The 26,527-nt window shown below is 38.2% G+C and overlaps 2 protein-coding genes across 11 annotated transcripts in view; one reads left to right on the forward strand and one right to left on the reverse strand.

Annotated features, from left to right (window-relative positions):
* Nucleotides 1-1,520, reverse strand: part of SLC9A9 (solute carrier family 9 member A9) — a 743,317-nt gene extending 741,797 nt beyond the window's left edge. For 5 of the 9 annotated variants that reach the window (XM_086674479.1, XM_086674477.1, XM_086674471.1 and 2 more), the window contains exons 1-2: nucleotides 1,131-1,300; nucleotides 45-179 (exon numbers count right to left, since the gene is read on the reverse strand). The gene's annotated coding sequence lies outside the window, so the exon portion shown is untranslated. Of the gene's footprint in view, nucleotides 1-44; nucleotides 868-1,130; nucleotides 1,301-1,330 lie in introns of those variants that run through there. The other 4 variants (XM_086674481.1, XM_086674480.1, XM_086674475.1 and 1 more) reach the window with 3 other exon arrangements.
* A 165-nt stretch (nucleotides 1,521-1,685) lies between these two features.
* Nucleotides 1,686-26,527, forward strand: DIPK2A (divergent protein kinase domain 2A). 2 transcript variants are annotated; one of them, XM_025913992.2, is made up of 3 exons: nucleotides 1,686-2,919; nucleotides 18,085-18,388; nucleotides 23,691-26,527. In XM_025913992.2, exons 1-3 carry the CDS (start codon nucleotides 2,263-2,265, stop codon nucleotides 24,020-24,022), a joined length of 1,293 nt encoding a protein of 430 aa, XP_025769777.1. In that variant the 5' UTR covers nucleotides 1,686-2,262; the 3' UTR covers nucleotides 24,023-26,527. The 2 variants fall into 2 exon arrangements, with proteins under 2 accessions (XP_025769777.1, XP_086530609.1); XM_086674483.1 differs by lacking the exon at nucleotides 1,686-2,919 and adding an exon at nucleotides 2,995-3,224.

Consider the following 26,527-nt stretch of genomic DNA (forward strand, 5'->3'; position numbering starts at 1 on the left):
AAGATATTAGAGATAGGAAATTTTTAGTTTAGTAAATGACTTGCCTAGTTTACAATTCAGCAGTGGCAGTAGCAGCAGCAGAGTTGACATCTCCAGACTAATGACACCAAATGCTTTTCTTAGGAAATCCTCATTTGAGATTTTGCTCATAACTTCACATTGTATGGAGTTCTGGGATGCTTGAAGGCAAATTAAATAAAATTACTGCCAGAGGTGGCAGAAAGTCCTTAGCTGTAGAAGCCAAATTTCTTAGTCATTTTATACAAGGCTCTGAAGACTAAATCTTCCAAGTTGTCTGTATTCAATGTAGTATCACTTAAAAATCCCTTCTATGTTGAATATTGAATTCTTATATCAGGAAGGACAGTACATTAAACTCAACAGTACTTTGCAAGAGGATGGCTTCTTTTTTTGCAATCAAGTAACTGTTGAGGACGATACAGTGAAGTAAATTTGATAATCCAGAACAGAGGTTTTTTATTAAGCCCTTGTAGAGTTTATCTATACATGCCAGTTACCAGTGTCTTCTAAAAATCATTGTTCAATCCCTGAAGTGAATTCAGTAAAGCCTCAGATTTTTAGTACCGTATCAGGAGCCACCTTTTTCTCAGAACTACTCCCCATGTTAACTATTCGAGCGCTTAAGCTAAAAAGGGTTCTGTATTTTCAGCTACTGCTAAAGAGCCCGGGTCCCCTAAAACTTATACCAAAACAAGGCGCTATAGTTCAGCATTTCCGAGTTAGTTTTGCAGTCGTGGCGTGAATCCGAGCCAAAGCGCCTGTATGGAGCGCCAGACAGCCCCGAGTCCCCATGGCTACCGCCACAGCAACGCGTCGTAGACCGCGGGCAGGCCCGGGCCCGGAGACGCGGCGGGGCGGAGCCGGGGGGGGGGGGGGAATGGGTGGGCCTGAAGCACCAGCCCGCTCCTCACGGACGGCGCCGGGAAATTCACTTCTGAGACGGAAAAAACGGCTTTAGGGCCGGGCTGTGAAAACAGGCGGGCAGCAAGGCAAACATGCCAACTGCTCATCCCCGATTCTTCGCAGTAGTTAGGGCAGAACTCCCGGCGACACCAGGCCGCGTCGGTTCCCCCTCCATCACACTTTGTTTAACTTCGTTTTTTCCGTACCCGCTTAGGAAATTTAAGATGCCTCCGCAGATAATAACAGACGCCAAAGACGCGGTCCCCAAACCGTCAGCCAACAACTCATACCTTTCCCACGTTTTCACCGCAAGGCCCGCCCCCGACCTAGAGCGCGCTGGCCTTAAGAGACGCGATCTCCCGCCAGGCGTGCCTTGTCTCGCCCCGCCCCCAGGCGCGCTACCCACCCTGGTCAGAGGCGAGGAGCACGTTGCCCCGCCCCCTCTGCCTCCGCCCGGCGTGAGCAGTCCGGTGAGTGAGGGGGTGGCAATTCTGCAATTTTTCTTTTGGCCCCTCTTACAGGACCGTTTCCATCATGGCAAAAGAGAGGCCCCAGTAAAACTCAACAATCACAAGAGGTTAACCGTTAACTAAAAGTCATTTTACCAGATCTCACCAGCTATCCCTCCTCCAAAAGCTCGAGCTCCGCCCCCAAGGAGCCGGCCCCCAAAGCCACCCCCGCGGGCTCGCGCTTACGCTTTCCGGGCGGCGCGCGACGCGCTCGCTCCGCCCCACCAGCCCCGCCCCCTGGCCCCCTCTCCCTCTCTGGAGAGCCGGCGCGTACGAATCGGGGCGTGAGGCGTCAGGGACGCGCGGGCACCTCATCCTTCCCACCTTCCTACACTGTTGCTACTTTTCGCTGTGAGACATTCCAGCTTCTCTTCCCCTTCCGTGAGTCCCTTCTTCCCTCTCCTCAGAGACCCCGCTCGCCCCACAGGCGGCCGCCGCCGCAGCTCTCGCGCCCCCGAGCGAACAGTGCGCGTGCGCGCGCGCGGACGCGCGCCGTCGGGTCCCCGCGCTCCCTCCCCCTCCCGCTCCTCTATAACTTGGTTGGCGTGAAGGAGGCGCCGCCGGAGTCGGAGGGCGGGGAGCTCGGAGGAGGGAGCTCGAGAGTTGTGGAGTCTAGTGACTGGAAGAAGTCGCAGCCTGCTTTGGTCGGCTCCTTCCCGCTCCCCTTTTTTCTCTCTTACACACCTACTCCGCCTCCTGCCCCAGCCCGCGACCTCGCTCCTTCTCTCGCCCGGGGGCCCCAGCCGGTCGCTCTTCGGGTTTCGGCGCGGCGGGGGCGCCCACGGGGTGCCCTCGCCCTCCGGGTGCGTGTGGACGGGCGGCGGGCGGGATGTGGCGCCTGGTGCCCCCGAAGCTGGGCCGCCTGTCCCGCTCGCTGAAGCTGGCGGCGCTGGGCAGCCTGTTGGTGCTGATGGTGCTGCACTCGCCGTCGCTGCTCGCCTCCTGGCAGCGCAACGAGCTGGCCGACCGGCGCTTCCTGCAGCTCAATAAGTGCCCTGCGTGCTTCGGCACGAGCTGGTGCCGCCGCTTCCTCAACGGACAGGTGGTGTTCGAGGCGTGGGGCCGCTTGCGCCTGCTGGACTTCCTCAACGTGAAGAACGTCTACTTCGCGCAGTACGGCGAGCCCCGCGAGGGCGGCCGCCGCCGAGTGGTGCTCAAGCGCCTCGGCTCGCAGCGCGAGCTGGCGCAGCTCGACCAGAGCATCTGCAAACGGGCCACCGGCCGACCCCGCTGCGACCTGCTCCAGGCCATGCCCCGCACCGAGTTCGCGCGCCTCAACGGCGACGTGCGGCTGCTCACGCCGGAGGCGGTGGAGGGCTGGTCCGACCTGGTGCACTGCCCCTCGCAGCGCCTGCTCGATCGCCTGGTGCGCCGCTACGCGGAGACCAAGGACTCGGGCAGCTTCCTGCTGCGCAACCTCAAGGACTCGGAGCGTATGCAACTGCTGCTGACCCTGGCCTTCAACCCCGAGCCGCTGGTGCTACAGGTAGGCGCGGAGCCCGGGTGGGGGGCGTCCTGCCGGGAAGGGCCGCGCGGGCGAACTGGAGTCGGAGAAGTGGCTACACCCGCGCTCGTTGCCCAGTTTGGACCCGGCCCGGCTGGGCCAGCCTGCGGGCGTGGGAAGGGGGCGGCCCTGGGGGACCCTTGGGCACTGTGTCGGATTGCGGAGGGCGACCTGGCTGGTGGAGAGTCTGCTCTTGGCACCTAGACTCGAGCGCATCTTGGATTTGACTGCGGATCCTTTAAACACCAGAGGGAGCGCGTCTTGTACGTTCCCAAAATGTCTCTCTTGTGAGTTTCCTTGGGCTCTTCTCCCAGCCTTTCTGCTTTTATCAGCCGGGGTTTGCGCTTCCACGGCGCAGTTTGTTCATGAGCCCTTGGATCTTTCTTAGTTCTCAAGTGTTTCTGTACCGCGTTTGCTCTCCCCTTCAGTACTCTTTGTGGCTGGTCTAACTTCGCCCCCAAAATCTTTGTTTTATTCTTTAACTCATTTATGTGGCAGCTAATTTGAGGAAAAGCTGGGGAATGGAGACTGCGGTCAGGGATGAGGTTAATCCATAAATCGTGCTTTGAGTGGGACTAGGAAGGGCAGAAAGTAAGGCATCTTTGGACTTGGACTGGGAGGGTTTGAGGCCAAGACCGACATTTTCATCCTGATTCTGTGACCTGCCGTATTCATGTAGTAATTTGACTGCAGGAAGAAGATGACATGTTAGGCCAGGGTGAGAAACAGGGGAAGGAGATTCTCACCTCTGGTCCAGTTGAGTTATTGGCTCTCACGCGACTTTATTTTGAAAACAAACGTACATTTTAGGGGCGAGTAGGTTGGCATCTTCTTACTGGTGACCGCAAAAAGAGAAAACAAAACCCGAAAAACTGTTGACCATTGGAGTAGTTCCTGAATTTCTACACATTCCCACCCAGCTTCAGTGCGGTGTCCTTGGATAGTGGTGACTAATGTGGGATTGTGATCCCTCCTGTAATTGCAGGAAAGTTACCTTGCTCCTTTTCCATGCCTGTTTTGCTGTTTATCTAATACAGGGTGGGGAGGATAACTTAAAATTAATCACAAGTAACTTTGTTATGCTTCATTCTCTTTCTGTTCTGCTGAGATTGTCACTAGTGGGGGGTGTGGTTGTACAGGATTCTTGGTTTTCTTTTGTTTTTTTAATCTGAAGCGCGTGAATAGGAATATATGGTATTCATTTATATTTCTTTTCTCAAGTTCTCCATCACCCAACTTAGCTAAGAGAAACCAGCTTCGTTTAATTAGTTCAGCCAAGTAATTTTAACACGAAGTAAATACTTTGCCTCAAGACTTTAGTGTGAGTGTTCGTAAATTTTAAGCTGTCATAAGATGTATGTAACGAATCACATAGAAAGTACAGATTGTATATTAAACACTGCTCTCTTTAACAATGAATGGTATATAAAATTTAGAGGGTAAACTTCCCTACAAGAAATTATTTTACCAAATAATTTCAATAAAAGCAGTCAGCCTGTGAAGCTTAAGTCCTCATTTATATACATTTGATTTGAAACTTTTTTTCATTTATCTTTTTTCTTTGAGAAATAGATGTTTATATTAGGAAGGAGATGTTTATATTAGGAATGTTGGTCCTTGTAGAAAGCTTCAGCAGTGTATTTGCAGATAGTCTGTCAAGATTTAGTAAGGAGCTATCTTAGTACACATTTTCTCACTTGTAATAGAGGGTGCCTGTTGAAAGATTTTTATCAGGTAATTATGAGTATTGATGTATTAGAATCAACAAATACTAGGACTAATGTTTTAATAACATTATCCACTGCTTTATAAAAATATCTTGGCATTCATTTTGCACTATGGTAAGTCTGCTTTATATGAGAAGCTTTTATATTTTTTGAATTTTGAAGTTGTCTTGACATTTTCAGTTTACTTTATAGTTGAGATAGCCAAGTGTGCTTGTATCTTGTTTTCTGATTAACTCTTCCCTCAGACTTAACTCTTTCTCTGTTTTCATCTTTAGCAATAAACAACTTTAAAAAAATCAGTTGTGTTCTTGTAATTTAAACTTAGTGACACAATTGCTCTGATCTGGTGGGTGGGTGAGAGATAGGTTATGGGATAAGAGTTTGTTTTTAGTATGTGAGGACATGTACTTATCAACATTGTTAATTTTGACTTTTGTATTTGCATTTTAAATTCAGGCAACCTAGCTCTCTAACTATTGAGTGATATGAGAAATATAAATTTGAGGTCCTTAATACCAGTCATTCATATTGTTGTTTTTTTTTTTTTTTAACACGATGACAAGCAAGTTGAATAAGATTTATTTTTAAATAAGAAATTTTCCTAGAGCTGCTACTTTCTTTATAGAACCCTTTCCTCTTTTGGAAAAAAATAGTGAGTTAAGAAGTATGAACAATGTAATTAAGGTTTGATAATGGTATAAAACCACTACAGTGAAAGGAGTCTTAAAATTCTGTGATTAGGTACAAAGATTGTTACACACTAAGTCAATGATGTTTAATTACTTTCTGTTAACTAGACAAACAAGTACAATTTTGTATTTATATAGTTTCTATAAAACTTAATAGCCATTTATGATAGTATGTGGTATTAATAATGATAGAAAATTTGGCTGTATAGATGTACTTTTTGGTTCATGTATTTTAAAAAATATTTTTAAAGATCCAAGCATGTATTTTACAGCATGAAGAGGAGCTCACATTTTTTTTTTTTTTTTCCAGGAGAGGGAGCTACTTATTGAATTTTTGGACAGTTGGTCACAAATTAGATTTTTCTTATATTGTCCAAAAACTACTTTGGAGAAAAACAAGTATTTTGAACTGACTTCATCAAACTGCTCTTAACAAAAGTTCCAGTGTGGTAAACATGCTTCCAAAATAAATATTTGAACCAAAACATGTATGTAAATTTAGCCCATTAAAAATCGCCTCTTCTGATGTTAAGAAACAACAAATTGAATTTTCTATTATGCCTTGAAAGAAGACATGAAAGGTATTAACAGTCTGTAAGACTTATTACACTCATACCTTATGTATGTAAGGCTATATAGATTTGTAACACAGCCTTCCCAGTATGAAATAGTATGAAAGTACAACTCCCTTCTTATTGTTGGATAGCTTTACTAGCCCTTACAGCAGCTTATCTAGTTCAAAGGAAGGTTTTCAGCCATAGGATTATCATCTTCTAAAAAAATTTTGTGAACATCAAGTAACAAAATGCTAGAACCTTTATCTTCTACTCTGATACTTTTTCTTTTCACAGAAAAGAATGGAGAGAGGAAAAATGGAGAGTGGAAAAAAAATGGAGAGAGGGAATTATTTATTCTATATTTTTTTATTAATTTTTTTAATGTTTGTTTATTTTTGAGAGAGAAAGAGACAGAGCATGAGCAGGGGAGGGGCAGAGAGAGAGGGAGACACAGAATCAGAAGCAGGCTCCAGGCTCTAGGGTCTGAGCTGTCAGCACAGAGCCCGACGCAGGGCTGGAACCCACGAGCCTTCAAGCTGTGAGATCATGACCTGAGCTGAAGTCGGCCACCCAGGCGCCCCAGTTTATTCTATATTGTTAATAGCATTCTTGGAATATTGGAAAATCAAGATGTTAAAAGTGTTTGGCAAGATGGCAAGATGTTTTCTGTTATTTTCTTGGTAAATTTTCTACCAATATTTGTAGTTCCCTATTCTTGAGTTTATAGAAGCTGTGTGTTTGTTAAAGAAAAATGCTGTCTGGATTTCCTGAAGCCCAAACTGTATAGCTGACTTGACCTAGAGATAGTGATGATAGTCTTACTTACAGAAATAAAGAAAGCTCATGTTTGTGTAGTATGAAGGAAATGGAAATTTGTTTCACTACATTTGTAGAACTTTTTCCTAAATTTCCTGCATCATGGGTTTAATAGGAGTTCCTTAATTTTTACAGTATGTAACTGTCACTTACAGTGTGGGTTTTTAACTTTTATTTCAATTCTTGTACATGACATAATACATGCGAAACACATTATATAGTGCCACATGCCTAGTAAGCACTCAATAAATATTAGACATTAAATAAGGTAAAAGTAACTGTATCTAGTGTATTTGACCAGTTGGTTTGAAGTTTGGTTGGAATATGGATCACTTTAAAGGTAGTTATTAGACTATAAGCCATTACTTATTTATACTAATTTAGTCCATTCCTATATTACAGGATGAATTTTTACAGAAAACTTTGAATGTTATTTTGTCCTTGACAAATCCTTCTTAAAGGAAAAATATTTTTAATGTGTACTGCCTAATATACAGTTTTTGAAGTAAACAAAAGATTATGGTCATTTAACCAACTGTCTTACTTTGGACAAATTGATAAACTTCTTTATGGGACTCGCTTACCTACAAAATGAGGCTATTGGAGTAGGTCCTTTTCCTTTTTAGCCTCAATAACTGTGAGTCTCACACTCTTGACTTGAAAAATTATTCTTTTTCTACTTCTTTTCTAAGCTTGACTTTAACTGGTAATTTTAAACTTCTAAAAGAGGATTGGGGGTTTTGGTGCTTGGTCCCTTCCTGGTAAGAGGGTATGAGACCAGGTTGGAGAACCCTGTTTCAAGCTTGCCTTCCTCCCCAATTTTTACATAGCCACAATCAGTTTCAAACAAAATGAACAAAAACAAAGATTGCCTTTAAAGGGAAAAAATACAGAGCTAAATGTAGCCTAGTGTCTTGTGGGGCAGTAGCAAAGTTTTGAAAGGATGTTCCAGACTGTCTCGGGAGTTTCTTTGCCAAGTAATAGCTTAGGGAGCCACCTACTTCTCTCCCACTAGATACAATTGTGGTAACTGCATTCCCAGATTTAGTGTTCAGAGATGTTTCTGACTAGGTAGTTCTAAATAGAGCACTTTTTTTATCTAATTCATAACCTTAAATCTAGAGGTTTTATTGTTTTTCTGCTTTTTTTTTTCCTCAGGTTGCATCAACACTTGATGAAAAAACTGAAATAATAAAATAATTCTGTCTACCTCTCATCCAAAAAGAGACTTTTATTTTGGAAAGCCCATAGAAACAGGCAGTCACTCTTAGGAAAGCACCACTTCCAGATCAGTGGAGCAAAATAATTTTGCTCCACTGGCCTATTTTCTGAATTTATTCATATCTTCTCACCATTATTAATTCTGAGGTCCTTTCTGTTCTTTTGTCTGATCTTCCAACTACTTCCCTTCATATTTCCACCACATGGATCAGCACATACTCCTCACATGTTAGGGAATAGATAAGCTTACTTTTTGGGGTCTGCTTTCTAGGCATGGGTAGTTAGTTTCTTAGCGGATCATCAGACTGGTTTTTATTTTGTTTTTCTGGTTTATGGTCTCTGGCCTACTTCCTGTGTTGCAGTCATTACTGCTAACTTCACAGAATGCTGACATTTTTTCTTTCTTAACTTTCCATTCATTATGTATAAAACTACTACTACCTTAGAATATAAGCCCTGCATTTTCCCTGCACTTATAATGAACGTTAGTAAATAATTGTAAATTACTACTGTAAGATGTGGATGGTTACACATCCCAGTCATAGACCCTGAAAGGTTTGAAATTATGTAATCAAATCTCTTATCCAATTTGTATGTCCTTACTAAAATTGATTCTTGATAGGGAGTTATCTATGAAATGCCTGGAAGCTCTTTGGACTTGTAGAACTGGATTTTATTTGTTCATTTGGTAAATAGTCAGTTATAAGATACCTGGATTCAAAGGATCTGTCTAGGCAGCAGGTAACTTACTATGTAGGAGGTACATATATAAATGAATATTACAATCACTATAGCATTATAAGCCCTACCAAAAAAAAAAAAAAAAAAAAGGTGCCTGCACTCTGTCAAATGACTCGTTTAGGGAGGGACATCTTAACGTATCTTTATAGGAGTGGATACCAGGAAAAATTTCACAGAGGAATTGAGTTCTAAAGGATAAATGGGATTTAGCCTGTGGATGGGGTCAGGGGGGATGAGAGGAGCGGTAGGGGCAGTATTGTGATAGCATTCTCTACTACCTGAAAGCTATTGAATGGTCACTTAAAGTTTTAGAGCCTCGGTTTTTTAATCAAAAAAATAGGAATTATAACAGTTATCTAACAAGATTGTTTTAAAGATTAAAGGAGATGCAACTATTCAGTAAAATACACAAAATGTCTTTAATTGTAAAGTTTTTTACAATATGTTACTACTTTGCAAATCAACTCATTTCATTTTTAGATAGGTGTAGTAGTTGAAAAGTTCTTTAGTACGTTATGTTGATATCTTAGAAATACACATTTTACTCTTCCTTTGACAAACCTTCAAAATGTTACCTTATTTGCATATATACACATCTTAAATACCTCTGTAGCAGCTTTAGGCTATAGGTTTTTTTTGAGTAGTAATTAAAAGGAGGGTTAGGGATTTGTCCCCCATGAAACAGAAAGACTGTTGTAAGAAATAGGGTTTAGATAAAGATTCAGTAATATAAAGCAAAAGTTCACTTGTTCTCTGTAAGTTATTACAGGTTAATGATTCTAAATAGTACAGAAACTAAATGATAATTTTAGAAATAAAGGTTAGGTCTGGTCTAATTTCTTAGACTCTGAGACAGAATCTTAAAAGTTCCATCTATCATCATGGGGGTGCCTGGGTGGCTCAGTCAGTTAAGCTTCTGACTTTGGCTCAGGTCATGATCTTCGGGTTCATGAGTTAGTGCCCTGTGTAGGGCTCTGTGCTGACAGCTCAGAGCCTGCAGCCTGCTTTGTATTGTGTCTCCCTCTTTGCCTGCTCCTCCCCAGCTTGTGCTCTGTCTCTCTCAAAAATAAACATTAAAACAGATTAAAAAAAAAAAAAAGATCTATTATCTGAGGTAGGTATGTTGCCTCAGGGTCTCCATATTTTGCCTTTCTCATGCACACTTGGAGTTTTAACTATGAGGTGAAAAGATCTGGCAGGAATTCTGTGGCATTGCTCAGTAGTTCCAGGAACTGATCTATATACACTTAGGGTACAGTGAAGATGGCAGGCCAGGTCACAGTTTGTGCAGCCTTTGTGTTCTGGGGCACTAGGTGTAGACAGCAAACAAAAAACAAGGTAATTTCAGATTTTACATACTACAAAAATAAAGCAGACTCTTGTGATGGAGAATTGGATTGGGGATAGAATATTCTAAATTGGGTGGTCAGGAAAAATGACAGGTTAGCTGAGGTGTGAATAATGGGAGAAAAAGCCAGTGGTGCAAAGATCTGAGGGCAGTGTTTTTGAACAAGAGATATTGCAAATCCAGAGGAGTAAAGAGCATGGGAGTAGGAAAGCATGGTAGAATAGAAGATCATAGAGGGAGACAAGGATCATATCCTATACAGCCTTGTAACCTTGCTAAGTGAGTTTAGGATTTTATTTCAGAGCAATGTGAAACAATAGAAGTGTTTTGAGTAGGGCTTGGTTTGTGGAGAATGGGGTGTATGGGGTAAGAGAAATCTGAAAAGCTTTTGCACAAGTTTGGGGGAGAGCATGGTGGTTTGGATTAAGATGGTTGCGATGAAGGTTATAAAAATGACAGAACCAATATATTTTGGAGAAGTAGCTCAAATGACTTCCTGATGGGTAAGGTGTGATGGAACAGAAAAATAAAGTCTATCTCCTGGGATTTTGGTCTGAGCAACTAACTAGAGAGTAATTCTTTATGATGATGAGGAACCCCAGGCTTTGGGGTAGGGGAACCAAGAGTTTTGTTTTCTTTATTGAGTTTAAAGCAACAACAGAAACACAAATCTAAAACCAGGCATTAGGTCTAACAGATACTTTGCAACCAGAGGATATTTGAGGCTTTTTTGGAAGGGTGATGTTAATTCTGCTTACATTTTTAAGGAACCAGGGAAGTAAGTTACTACTTACTGTTCTACTTGGCAGACTCTTTAAAGAAATCAAGTCTTGACTGAAGAAAGCAAGGTAGCGTTCTTAGGTTAGTGGGTCCAAAAGAAGCTTATTATATTCTTTTTCTTTCTTGGAAATTTTGTCTTATTAGAAGTCAGTGTTTGAGTATGGTGTTTATAGATACGTATTTCAACTTAGAAATGTGAATCACACTTTCTGATTTTGACAGTAATTAAGAAAACATCAGTTGAAACTAGTAAATTTACGCATATTTAAAATATGTGGCCAAGTGGGTTTGTTTTTTTTGTTTTGGTACGGAGAGTGTATTTATTCATCTTAGACTATTAATTTCTATTAAAATTATACAAATTTTTTGTTGATGCATTTTGACATTAGTTTCCAATTTTGGAAATAGCTGTTGACATGATATTCAGTGAAATAACATAACTTTGGTATTTTAAAGGCATTGCTTAATATTGTTGGAATTCGAGGTGGGTAGAAGATGGCATTCAGAAAATTATTTAGGGGTGCTTGGGTGGTTCAGTCAGTAAAGGGTCCGACTGTTGATTTTGACTCAGGTAGTTAATGATCTCATGGTTCATGGGTTTGATCCCTGCATTAGACTCTGTGCTGAGATCGTGGAGCCTGCTTTTAGGGTCCTCTCTCACCCTCTCACTCTGCCCCTCTCCCCGCCACATGCTCTCTTTCTCTCTCTCTCAAAATTAGTAAATAAAAACTTAAGGAAAAGTTAGTTAATGAAGTAAATAGAACATATTCTTAACTTGAAAATCTTGAGATTATTAAGATTCTATACTATTTACAATGGAGTTTGGCCACTATTTGGCAGTATAAAATTAAGAAGCTAAAGTCTCAGAGAAGTTTTAGCAAAAATTAGGTAACCATTAAATTATCCCAGTAATTTTACTATGTTCCCCCTCCAGACAGTTCACAAAACTGTGAACACATTAGTCTGTCACCAGTACAGTTGACTAATCTCTGTGAACAGCTGTTATAACATGCATTACTACAGTGGGATTTTGTTCAGATTTGGGCTTTTAAAAATAATTCGAAACAAATTGAATCTATTCTTTTGGTAACATTCATTTTCTATAAGCATTCCCAAGTTTAAATATGTGTGTGTGCCGAAATGCCAGTCCTGTAGAAAACCTATAGACTTTAGATTGTATGTTTTGATAATAGATTTTTTTTCAAGTCAGTTTCTTTGTACTAGGGATTCTCTTCTTTACAAAGTGAATCTTGTAATACATCTCCTCTTTAGGTAAACTTCAAAGTTACATTCCTTTTAATGGAATGTTGTGAGTTAGTAAATGTCATTAAAATAATTTATTTCCTGTATTAAAGGAAGTATAGTCTTTTAAATTTAGTATGCAAACCCTACTTTTGGTCATGTAAGGAGAAAGAAAAAGATTATAGATCACAAGTGCTAGAGTTAACTTTATTTTAATCTGTTTTATTTGTATGTTGTATGTGTTTTTAAAATAACTGTTCTGACAGCATAAAATGACTTTAGTAATCTGGTAGGACAGTGGTTGTTAAAGGGTATTGTGATAATTGTAAAAACGTGTGTTTTTTTGTTTAATTGTAAAAACTTTTTGTTGTTGTTAAGAATAACATGTCACAGGATATTTAATTCCAGTATGTACATACAGTGTTTCTGAATGTTAAGCCTTTTTTTGTTTGTTGTTGTTGTTGTTGTTGTTTTCTAAAGCATATAGACCATGTTGAGGAGTTTGTGTTTTATTGTGTAAGTCCCAACATAATTTGATCCCTCCCTTCCTCTCCAGACTATTACCTGAAGCCATTTCCTCCTCATTTATTTTTCTGAAGGTGATTTGGCCTTTTTTTCAGTTCTGAGAAGATGGTTTCTGTCTGTACTGTGTGCCTCGAACTTTCTGACTGCCCCCTCCCCAGTCTATCTAATACTATTTTCATTCTTAGATTTCAGCGTAAGTAGCACTTCCTTAGAGAGGCTGCCCTTTCTTTACCACACAGTCTGAAATAGGTCTCTACTCTTTCTCAGCTACTCTTACTTTGTAATTTGTAACAAATTGTGTAGTTTATAATTTATGTGTATTTAACAACCATCCTCCCAACTCTGGCTGAAAAAGCTTCCTGCAAATAGGGACTATGTTTTATTTACAGCTGTTTACTTAGCATTTCATGATGGTGTTAGGCTAGATCTAGAATTTTTTAATACAAAATTTATATTCTCTTCATTCCACACTGAATCTCCTAACTCTGTTTTACTCCAGCTGCTTGAGTAGTCAGTGGAATGTGAGTTAACCTACAGTCCCTTACCTGCAATTCCAGTTTAAAAACTTGACAAAGGTTTTGTCAAATTAAAACATATATATGAAAGCACATGAGATAATTTATGTAATTTATCCCACTTAGAATGTATAAGCTTACGTTATTTTCTCAGCATAATATGTCCCAGACTCTGCATAATAGGTGTATGTAATATATGCACTGTTACCTTTCCAAAATTTGGAAACTTCTGAAACAGGAGGATATTGGATTGAGGGGTTGTATCAGCCTTTTATCTGTGTGACTTTGGGCAAATCATTTAAACTGTGCTAATAAGATTAAACTAGATTTACAACTCACATACATTCCAACTCTAGAATTCTTAGATTTCACGTCTTCTTTATAAATCATATAAACCATCATGATGGTTGATTTTGATCAATAAATAGGTGATGGATTACTTCAGCACTTAGAATTTATTCTGTGGTACTTAACTATTGTAAATGAAAAGTGAATTACAGTGTTGAGTTTATGTGTATATATGTTACCAAGTTTTAATTTTTTTTGTATTTTTGGTGTTTTTTTTAGATGCCCTACACATTTTTTATTACTTAAAGTTTGGTGACTAATTAATATATTTCATTGTAAATTAGAAACTACTAGAGGACAGTAACAATGCTTTTCTAGTTTGGTAGTTCTTGACTGTATTTGGAAGATGTTCATTATTCCTAGATGCCTTTCAGTAAGTGATATGAAAATAAGGGTAACTCTTGATGAATATCTGGACTTCTTATTTAGCAGATTTATTTAGGAAGTATAAAATAAATAGGAAAAATAAAATGTTTTGGTAAGCATTTCTTCATAAAGTAATATTAAATCTGCAAAGTATATTTTATACTATTTTTCTTTTGGTCCTTGGGTTGCCTTGATGAATATATGTGGTAGTACAAATATTATTCCAGTTTTACAGAGGAATAGGCTAAAGCTCTAAGAAGTTTTGGCTTTGCCACAGTCACTGTTAGTGAGATGCAGAGTGAAGGTGGACCTTAAAGCTACTCTTATGATTTCAATTCCATTTTTCTACTTGTATATTATATTGTCTTTTAAGTATACAAATTTTATAAAATGTTATATACCATAAAGAGCATAAGATATCTACATTTTCTGATCTTTAATATCAAATATGTACATATAATGTCACCAGTGGTTTTGTTTACTTATTTCTGTAACTTTGGCTTTAAGCTACTGTCGATGCATGTAATATTGTTATTAGTAGTATTTGGGTTTTATCAGGTATCCAGGAGGTAACTTGTAGTTTTCTGTTACCAGAAAGAGAGAGAGAGAGAGAGAGAGAGAGATTTATCTTAGGTTTCATACTCAAAATACTTTATATTTTATAAATTAACAGTGACGGCATTTAATATTTATTTAAATCTTATCAGTCATGTGTATCTTAATACTTGAATATCCATTTTTAATTTCTACATTGCTAATAATACTCCTAGAAGTTTTCTTGGATTCTCACCAACTTAATTAAAAAAAAATACAGTAATGAAAATACATAGTTTTATAACTATTTTGTAACTTCGTACACTTTTGAACTAATATTTAGTTTTAAAGACTTTACATATTACACTTTGATGTAAGTTAAGACCTGATAAAAAACCATAAACAATTAATTGGAGTGCCTCCAGTCCAGTTAGAATTTAAATCATTCCAAGTTTAAAGACTCCTTCCTTCAAATGAAAAGTATTTGTACATATTTTTTTAATTGTAAATAACTTATTAAAATACACACACGTTATGTCAGGTTACTTTAAACTATGTGTCTGTTGTTCTAGGCAATTTGAAAATCTGATTTTAAGGTTTGTTTTAAAATAAAACCTGTGGACCTCAGCAATAAACTTCTTTTTAAAAAAAATTTTTTTTTTCAACGTTTATTTATTTTTAGGACAGAGAGAGACAGAGCATGAACGGGGGAGGGGCAGAGAGAGAGGGAGACACAGAATCGGAAACAGGCTCCAGGCTCTGAGCCATCAGCCCAGAGCCTGACGCGGGGCTCGAACTCACGTACCGCGAGATCGTGACCTGGCTGAAGTCGGACGCCCAACCGACTGCGCCACCCAGGCGCCCCAATAAACTTCTTATTCTAGCTGCTGTGTGTGTGTGTGTGTGTGTGTTTGTTTGTTTGTTTGTTTGTTTGTTTGTTTGTTTTTGCCCTGTGGGAGTTTGGGAATCAGAGAGTAAGAACTTGTGTTTCTCATTGCTTGATATATTTAACAAGTCCAAGTCCACTCTGTAACATCTTAAAATTTTGTCTCTCAAACTCTGACCATGGAACTTTGATGCTAAGCCAGAATTGTTTTAAATAAAAATTATATTTCGGCTTCCTTTGAGCATTTTCTTTGTACTGTAGTGTGTTCAATAGAATTCTTTTCTCATTAATGAAATCTGACTATTTTGATTATACAATGAAAAAATGTCATCTGAACTAGTAGCGTGAATTCATTTATTAAAGTTCTTCCAAAAGATTAGATAGCAAGCTATGTGAAAGAATTGCAGTGCACTTCTTAAAATGAGGCATAACAGGATTTTAGTTAACATTGTCAAAAATCATTGTATGAATATAAAATTGCTCACTGTGACATTTGTTCATATATTTTATCCTCTTCTATGAGGGCCTTGGGTAATGAAGTGTATATTTAACTGTCGTTTGCCAGTTGGAAAGTCTCCAAAAACAAGGAGGCATTTGTACATGTGCAGATGTTGGCAGGGTTCCCTTTTCTCCTGTTGTCAAAGACCATTTTATTTTCACAAAGATATATTTGTATCTGTTTTACAGTATGGCATGTGAATAATATACCAATAGTGTATGAGGGAATTTTTTTGTTTTACTTTTTGCAGGACAAAAGTATATAATCTCCCATTTACCAATTTTTAGTGCTTTCCTTTTTTTTGTTAATGTCAGGTACTTTGTACATGAATACTTCTGGGAAACAGTTAAATCTTTTGTAATCATTTGTGTAAATTTTCAGGGTCATGGAGGTATTTTGAAATTGAGAAGAAAAAGTTGAAAATAACACATGGTTAGCAAACCGGATTTAGCAGTTCACTTTGGACATGAGCAGTCTGTCACTTTTCCCAGTATCCATAAGAAATAAAAAATTCTCAGATACAAGAGGAGAAGGGTGCTTCCCTCTAATTGCTAAAGAATCAGAGTAGATGTTGGATCTGAATTAAAATTGAATTAATTCATTTACTATATGTAAAGATTCATACTATCATATCTTTAATTTACATAATTAGTGTTTTATCACAAAACTGCAGATACTAAAACTTAAAAGAAAGTTACATACACAAAGAACAAGTACAGTTACTGTTCATTAATAGTTACAGTTGAAAGAAATCACAAATGAAAACAGGTAATTATGGATGAAGTTTAGTTCTAAGAACCTTTTGCTTTTAAGTTGACAAACATTTTAATGTTAAGGATATTACTGAATTTTTTCACTTTTATGAAAGTTCAGAGTTAAGTTAATATTATTTTTATAAGGGGTCCAAGAAGAAAGGCCTCATCTCCAGCTCTCTAAATGTACATAGATTGTTCAATTTTTAGCAATAGAAGTAAGCTGTATTTATATTCTGCAGTGTTTTCCTTTGTTTCCCCTGCAGTGTTTGTGTAAATACCATCTTACAATTTTTCCCCCAATTCAAGGAAAGATGCTAGGCTGATGGAATGGCACATAACATAACTTCCTCTAGTCATGTTATCTTCCAAGGAGTTGTTTAAAACATTACTTCCCATCCTTTTGCACTACAATGCTCATTTTTGTAGTTGGGCATTTTAGCACTGGAAAGTATCTTAGATAAAGCCTGACATTTGAGTTGACAGTGACTTGTTCATCAATATGGAAGACTTTTGTTTTAGCCAGTTAATTTTCCCAGTGATTACAAAACCTAGAAAACCTTGCGAAGATTAAGATAATAAGTAATTTTGAAGTTGAGCTAAAGGTGAACAGAAAATACAGTGGGAGTAGGAAGGGAAACAACTGACTTGGGACCAAAGGTACCTGGAGTGCAGGTTGCATCAATAGGATATCAGACTGCTTTTTACCAATCTTGGGGTAAGAGACACTTCTGTGAATCCCTTGCTAAATTCTACCCCTGCCCGCTTGTGGACTAGGTATAGCCTCTATTAAATGCTCCCTTAGGACCTACACTACTTCTTAATAACTGACATTTGTTATACTCAAAATTGCTTGCTATCTGTCTTCTCCTCTAAAATTTTTATTTTAAAGACTCTGTTTAGTTCATTCACTCTTCTTGCCAGTACGGCACAGTGTGTGCTGCCTGGTAAATACTTGCTGGCCAATAGGCCTGTAGTGCTGTTCATTCAAAGGAAAGGATGGTTGAATGTACTTAAACAAATTAGAAAGATAAAGGAAAATGTAAATACTTCTAGATTTGGTAATAAGGAAGGTGGCTTATGTTTTGTTGATCAGTTTGGTTCTGAAATTTTGATAAGTAAGACTTACTCTGTTTTAGCTTTATAATGTAAAGTTACCTATTTAAAAAGATTTTAGGTCCAGGGGCGCCTGGGTGGCGCAGTCGGTTAAGCGTCCGACTTCAGCCAGGTCAGGATCTCGCGATCCGTGAGTTCGAGCCCCGCATCAGGCTCTGGGCTGATGGCTCAGAGCCTGGAGCCTGTTTCCGATTCTGTGTCTCCCTCTCTCTCTGCCCCTCCCCCGTTCATGCTCTGTCTCTCTCTGTCCCCCCAAAAAATAAATAAACGTTGAAAAAAAAATTTTTTTTTAAAGATTTTAGGTCCATAGTAATGTTATGAATTAGAAAAGAAATCAACTTTATTTCTCTTCAACTCCTGAATATAATAAGAAATACCAAGTGCATGCCTAGTAACAGTCTCTGCTAAGAGGATCAGGGGAGGTGGGGTAGACCTAGGATATCTTCATCGGGATCTTTTGTAATATGAAGATAATTCTTTTGTAGAGTTTTCCATCTGATGAAGGTTGGCCATTTGCAAAATATCTTGGAGCTTGTGGAAGAATGGTGGCTGTAAATTACGTTGGAGAAGAACTGTGGAGTTACTTTAATGCACCATGGGAGAAACGAGTTGACCTCGCTTGGCAATTGATGGAAATAGCTGAGCAGCTTACAAACAATGACTTTGAATTTGCACTCTACCTCCTGGACGTCAGCTTTGACAATTTTGCAGTTGGTCCTAGAGATGGGAAGGTAATCATTGTGGATGCTGAAAATGTTTTGGTTGCCGACAAAAGGTTAATTAGACAAAGTAAGTATATAAATTTTAGATTTGCTTTTTGTACAGATTTTTTCTATGATAAAATAAAGTTTACATTTATATGAAAAAAACCTTTAGTTTCCTTCTTAGATGGCAGCCTTGCCTCTTTGTTTTTTTTGACCAGTGTCAGTAAACACATACTAGTTTATTATACTTGTACTTTTAGTCAGAGTTTCTCCATATTTAGTAAAATATCCTTTGAGTTCAAATGTCCAGGTATACTGTGTGTGTGTGTGTGTGTGTGTGTGTGTGTGTGTGTGTGTGTGTATTTTTCATGTAGTCTGCTACAGTTTGTGGTTTAGGAGTGTAATGCAGAATTAAGTTTTTATATAGTGACAGACTACCAGAGTAAACATGGAGGTCTTATTTTCCTGTGGGATCTCTTACAGTGATGTTCTGTGTTCCATTGTTCTGTGGGGTTCCAATGGTGATTTTTTTGTTTTGTTTTGTTTTTTTGTTTAACCGTTAGATGATTTCTAGCACTGCAGATCCCTAACTTCAGTTTGACATTATTACATCTTACCCAAAACTTTCCTCTCCATTTATTTGTGAGCTTTTCATAGGATAGGTGGGCAGACTGTCTGAAGTGTTTTGAAAATTAAATGCCACAGGAATTTTAAAGTGTCAGAGACAAAGCCTGTAACTCTGTAATTAATCTACTTAGTAAAAGAAATTGAAAGATTGTTGCTCTATGGTGAATGTCTTATATTTTTAATCCCCTCTTCTCCTGTCTTAGGAGGATTTTTTGATGAACTCAGACCAAAAATGTATGGCATCTGGGAAATGCAGGAAATTAACAAAAATTTATTAGTTTGACTCTTAGGTTTTGCACGATCTTCTCTTGATCCTGTTAAATACTTGGTTTTTCCCAGTACCTTGTTCTGATTCTATACTCACCAAACTGTTTTCTGATTATTTCTTGACTTGCTATGTAGATCCTCCCACAGGGAGTAGACAGCCTGCTAGAGTGCTTTATTCCCCACTTACTTCTTCCTGCATTTGTGAGTGTCGCATCGGATTCCATCATGCTTTTCTTTTTTAAATGTATAGTTCAGGGTTGCCTGGGTGGCTCAGTCGGTTAAGCATCTGACTTTGGCTCAGGTCACGATCTCTGGTTTGAGTTCAAGCTCAGAGCCTGGAGCCTGCTTCAGATTCTGTGTCTTCTTCCCTCTGCCCCTCCCTGGCTCACACTCCATCTCTCTCTCTCAAAAATAAACATTAAATTGAAAAATAAAGTGTACGGTTCTGTGGCTTTTAGTATATTCACAAAGTTGTGCAACTTACCTCAACTTTCAAAATTTTCATTTCAGTGTTTGTAAAAATAATTTCTTGTAATTTTTTTATCCAGACATTCTTGGAATACATGTCACAGTTGTATACCAACTGATTCCTAAGCTTGGATAAATACAACTACACAAGTGTATTCATATAGTGAGCATTGCTCCAGTGCTACTTTAGCTCTGGCCACTTTTGAAATGTCTCATTGAAGGGCTGTTTAGTTTTTTTTTTTTTTTTTTTAACGTTTATTGTTGAGAGAGAGAGAGCACGAGCAGGGGAGGGTCAGAGAGAGGGAGACACAGAATCCGAAGCAGGCTCCAGGCTCTGAGCTGTCAGCACAGAGCCCAACGCAGGGGTTGAACTCACGAACCCTAAGATCATGACCTGAACTGAAATTGGATATTTAACTGACTGAGCCACCCAGGAAAGCTGTTTAAATATCTACTTTACAAAATTTCATATTTATGTATTTACCTTCTTTTCTGACCTCTTTCTGGGAAATGATCTTTATTTTTTCTTTCACAAGGACACTGAGGTTTCTCTGTAGCAACTCCCGCAGTGTCCTTTCCTTTATTATCTAAACTAGTAAAAACCATACACATTAATTTCTCTATTTCAGAGTAGATCCTTCTCTGAGAACTTGTTGCGTTATTTATCTTCAGCTTCCCACTCCTTCCTTAAAATCCAATTTCTCTTCCCTCCCCATAAACAAATATGTCTAAGACTTTTCCAAGGCCCTGCGTTTTTCACCTATTTTTAAATACATTGTTTACTCTTCCTGTTTCTACTCCCTCAGCCTCCATTCATGCCTCCACCCATTAGAACCTGACTTAAAATCCTGTATTACCATTAGCAACCACCTAATTGCCAAATTCGTGAAGTGACTGATAAGTAACAACTTCCTGCAATTCTTCCGTCCTTTGGTTTCCTTCTACTCACATAGTTTCTTTCTTAAAACATAAAGCTGATCTTATCACTCCCTCGCTCAATATTTTTAATGACTTCCCATTGTTCTTTAGGTAAAATTCAAACTCCTACTTAAATATCAACACCAAAAAAAAATCCTATTAAAAAATAAGCAGAAGACCTGAATAGACATTTTTCCAGAGAAGACATACAGATGGCCAACAGACATCTGAAAAGATGCTCAACATCACTGATCATAAGGGAATTGCAAATCAGAACTACAATGAGATATCACCTCACACCAGTCAGAATACCTAGTAACAAAAAGAAAAGAAGTAACAAGTGTTGGTGAGGATGTGGAGAAAAGGAAACCATCACGGACTATTGGTGGAAATGTAAATTAGTGCAACCATTGTGGAAGACAATATGGAGGTTCCTTAGAAAGTTAAAAATAGAAACACCGTATGATCCAGTAATTTCACTACTGGGTATTTTCCAAAGAAAACAAAAACATCAATTTGAAAAGATGTATGCACCCCTATGTTTATGGTAGCATTATTTACAATAGCCAAGATATGGAAGCAGCTTAAGGTGAATGGATAAAGAGGAAGTGTTGTGTGTGTGTGTGTGTGTGTGTGTGTGTGTGTGTGTGTGTGTGTGTGTGTGTGTATAAGGGAATATTAACCATAAAAAAGGATGAGATCTTATCATTTGCAAGATGGACTTAGAAGGCATTATGCTAAATGAAATAATTCGGGAAGAAAGAGACAAATACCATGATTTCACATGTGGAATGTAAAAAACAAAATAAAACCAGACTCTTAAATACAGGGAACAAACTGATGGTTGTCAGAGGGGATAGGGGCAGAATTGATAAAGAGGATTAAGAAATACAAACTTCCAGTTATAAGTCACAAGGATGAAAAGTATAGCATAAGGAATATAGTCAATAATATTGTAATAACATGGTGACAGTTGGTGACCACATACCATAGTGAGCTTTGGATAATATATAGAAGAGTCCATATGTTTTGTACCTGAAACTAATAAAACAATGTATATTAATTATACTTCAATTTACAAAATAATGTAAGCGCTTAAGGTGAACCAATGTTTTATTTAAATTTTGTAACATATTTGTAAACGTTTCAAGTGAAAGATTGAGTTATGTTCTCTGTGTACAAAAGAAATGTTAAAGAGACCTAAAGAAAAAATAAAATCAAACTTCTTACCAGGGCACAATCTGCATCACTTTTAATATCCCTCTGTCTACTGCCTTTGATGCTTCAGCTACAGTGGCCTTTTGGTTTCTTGAATGAACCTTTTACTTCTGGGCTTTCCCATAATGCAGTGACCTCTGCCTAAAATGCCTCACCTCACCTCTTTCCCATAAATAGGTAGCTACTTGTCCTTTGAAGCTTAGCTTAAATGTTATACTTGACCACCGTATCTAATGGTAGGGAGGGTTGTTTCTTTCTTAAACCTTTCTACTGTTAAAAATGTTTGTTTCCTTCATAGCATTTTCCACTGTTTATGATAATGTTTATTTAATGACCATTTCACATACTTGATTGTAAGCCAGTGAAGGCAGGAACCATCTATTATTTTGTTTGCCAGTATATACCCTTACCTGCCATAGAGTAGGCACTCAAATAATGATTTGCTGAATGAATTTTTTTCACTAATTTCTCCTCTACCAACCCCTTAAGTCCCAAAGGTTCTGCCCTTTGTTTCTTTCTTTGCTTTCAACACACTTTCCAATATAATTCAGTTCTTCTCTTGGCTCCATCAAGCATTCTTATGTTGATGCATTCTAAATATGTGTACTGTACCTCTGACTTCAAAGTACTAAGTTTCGGGGCACCTAGGTGGCTCAGTCGGCTGAGTGTCTGACTTCGGCTCAGATCTCATGGTTTGTGAGGTCGGGCCCTGAGTCGGCCTCTGTGCTGACAGCTCAGAGCCTGGAACCTGGTTCAGATTCTGTGTCTCCCTCTTTTCTGCCCCTCCCCGGCTCACGCTCTCTCTCTCTCTCTCTCTCTCTCTCTCTCTCAAAAATAAATAAACATTAAAAAGTTAAAGTACTAAGTTTCAAGTCAATTTCTAATTGCACATATGATATGCCTACCTGAATACCTCATAGGTACTTTATTCTCTCCATATGAAATGTTAACCCTGTTATGTAAATACTGTTGACCTTGTCATCCATTTAGAACCTTCAACTTAAACTTACCTGTTAATTTTTGTCTCCTACGTTTCTACAATGTGGCTTTTTTATCTGGACTATTAGTTGCTCTCATCATCTTAATCCCTCCCGTCTTCATTCTAGAGTCACCTTTTCTTTTTCTTTTAAGTGTATTTATTTTGAGAGAGAGAGAGAGAGAGAGAGAGAGAGAATCTGAAACAGTCTCCATACTGTCAGTGCAGAGCCCGATGCCAGGCTCAAACTCACGAATTGTGAGATCATGACCTAAGCAGAAATCAAGAGTCCGATGCTGAACCCACTGAGCCACTCGCGAGCCCGCAGAGTTACCTTCCTGTAAAAGAAATCATGTTCATGACCACCCAAGTTTCAACCTATTTCTCTAGGCTCTTCTATACTTTCTCTCCAGGAGCTGTCTCACATTCTAGCCTCAGTAAACTACTTATCTCCTGAATCAGCTGGAACAATCCCTTAAGTCCTTGCCTTTGCACACACTATACTGAGCCTACACTACTGTTTTCCCTCATTTCTTTTCAGACTTAGCCTTTTGTTTTAAGACCTAAATCAGATATTCTCCCTGCAGCCTTCTGTAGCCCCAGGCAGGAGTACTGCTTCCTGTGTACTGTTGTAGCATTGTGTCCTACTTCTCTGTATGGTACTTCCTCTGTATGGTGGAAAGTTTCTATCCACACTAAACTCTTTAAGTAGTAGGGGCCTTATCTGATCTTTCGGCCTGACGTTGGCTAACTCCTGATAAATGTTTCTATATAAGTTAATATATTTAAATGTTTAAAATTATAATACAATTGGAGCAAGAAATACTGTGGTAATTAGTGAAGTGTATTTTGGGAAGCAATGAAAACATTTTTAAAATGTATTTTTCTCTTTCTGCTTTTCCCCCTTTCACAGATAAACCTGAAAATTGGGATGTATGGTATGAAAGCAAATTTGATGACTGTGATAAGGAGGCTTGCTTATCATTTTCGAAAGAAATTCTTTGTGCTCGTGCGACTGTGGACCACAATTATTATGCTGTTTGTCAGAACCTCTTATCCAGACATGCCACCTGGCGTGGCACTTCTGGAGGACTCCTTCATGATCCACCAAGTGAAATTGCCAAAGATGGCCGACTAGAGGCCTTGCTGGATGAGTGTGCCAACCCAAAGAAACGCTATGGCAGATTCCAAGCTGCAAAAGAGCTGCGTGAATATCTAGCACAATTAAGTAACAATGTGAGGTAGTCTATGCTGAACTTTCCTTTTTTCCATTTAAATAGCACTGGCTGAAACTAAACCACCAAAAACTATATGGCAAAATGAAATTTGGAAGTAATACATTCAGAAGATGATAAAGTTGCACTGATAGATCTTATGTTAACATCAAAATAAGACATTACTTCAAAAATTACATGACGCTTCTGCAAATAAGTTTGTTCTTACACTTTGGAGACTTGAGCTATCATTGACTGCTTCGCTCCCCTGAATGCCTGAGTGGATTAATGAATATCGTGAAGCTATTGGAAATGAGTCTGATAGTTACTTTGGCTTGTGTATCAAAGGGTACTTGGTATTTGACTTAGTTTGCATTACTATCATGATTTTGTGAATCTCTTGCATTTACTTTGAATGTCAAGTTAGATTGGCCTGTTTTATAGGCCGCTTTTTCCTTCTGATGTGTAGGTGTTCCCCACCCCCATTTTTATGTTTTTTATTAAATTTTACACATTCAGGTTACTCTAGTTGTTTATTTAAATTTGAACTAGTTTTTGTTCAGTGCTATGCGGTACACATTTACTGTTAGGGCAAGATTCCCAAGTTTACTGTTTTTTCAGAGCTGAATATTTTATTGTGTAAATACTTTTCTCTCCACATTCTGTGGTTTCACCATTGCATGAAATCATTTAAGATTATTTAACAGTTACATCCCTCTATGCCTATAAGTGTACACTAAACATGAAGTTTGGCATATGTTGCAAAATGTCATCTTGTCCTTTAAAAGGCTTTAAGAAGAGTATGCTAGCAATCTTCACCTTAACATTAATTTTGATTGAGAGAAAAAACAACACAGTATTTTTTAAATGCTAACTAGTCCAAGATAGTAATGCATATGCCAAAGAAATGTTAGATCTAGTATCATGGTTAGATTTTAAAATTGGTCACCTACTACTACTACTTATCACACTTTCAATAATAGAACTCTGTCACTGTTACATTCAGATCTCCCTGGTTATTCTTTTATGTTCAGAAGTTAAGCTACTGCTTCCAAGCATATGTGACTTAAAAGATATCCTACCTTATATTCATTGGTAGTTTCGCAGACATTAACATGGTAGTCATCATCTTAGTTTAATTGGGCATTATAACATTATTTACTGATGGACTAGTAATTTTTATTGAAAAGCATAGTTTAGCCAGTCTGCCCAACTTGGTCTCCATTACCCCATTGTTAATCAAATTTAAGTATGTGGATAAAAAATTAATGTGTGAAATTTGTGGGCTAATCTAAAAAGTTACAATATGTAAATTGACTATCACTGACCTAGGTGATCCTTTTTTTGTTTATTTGTTTAGAATTATTGCTTTAGCTTACAGCAAAGTTTGGTGTAGTGTGCAGTAGTATTTAGTTCTAGACTGACCTTATTCTAAATCAGAAAGTGATTAAAATGTGCACAACCAAAGCCAAGTTTTTCTTTTCTTTTTCATTCATTCGGCAAATATTTATTGACCATCAACTCTGTGCCAGGCACATTACTAGCTGCTACACACTGTCTGAACATGACATATGGTTAAGTAACTTTACAATGATTATCAAATACTTTAATGTAGATATTTAAGTTGAAATAGCATTGAGATAAGATGGTGCATTCATGTTATTTTACTGTTGTGATAGAAATTCTGCTTGTACCATCTATAACTGGGTTGCTACAAAAAAGCATGATGAAATCAATAATGTTAATCTCAGTATAAAAACTGGGAGAAGGGTAAGGTCTCTCCATTATAAAATAGATTGCATTATGTTAATTTTTATACATCCATATATTACAGGTATCAACTGGCCCTCAAAGAAACATTTAAGTGCTAGAAATTTTACTAAGCTGACTTTTTACAACTTCAGGAAACTTTTGAGGGGAGTAGGTAAAATGATTTGTCAAACATTCTCCACTTAGAACTTCAAATAAAGTACACATTTTCAAAACAGCACCTTTTATATTTGATAAGTGTTCATTACAAACTTTAGAATGCCAGTCACAGAGGGTTGTCTTCATGTGGCTTAGCAAACGTTCATGTTACTTTGGAAAAGTGATTGTGATTGCAAAACAGGAAGTGAGAAAACACTGCCAGCAGTGATTGTTACTGGAGGTAGTTGTTACAACTACCATTTCCCCCATGAGATTATGTGGAAAGATTGAGAAGATAGTAAAAGAATTAGGAATTTTAAATTACAGGGAAAAATATGTATGTGAAAAGCAATAAATATTTTGTTCACTTTGCTATCAAGATGTTCACTATCAGATATTTATTATACAGCAGCAATTTATATTTTTAATCATTGCCCATTAATAGACACAGTAAAATATTTTTGAATCAGACATTTGGGGTTTGTATGTGCATTAAAATTGTCTTTTGTACTGTAAGTTACTGTTTAATTTGAATATTTTATCAGAACTGTCTCCCTGTGCCTTTATAATAATAAAGTTGTTTCTACAACTTTTAATGATCTTAATAAAGAATACTTTAAGAATCACA

Source organism: Puma concolor, chromosome C2 (genome assembly GCF_028749965.1).
Source record: "Puma concolor isolate L17-30 chromosome C2, mPumCon1.1.hap2, whole genome shotgun sequence".
NCBI lineage: Eukaryota > Metazoa > Chordata > Mammalia > Carnivora > Felidae > Puma > Puma concolor.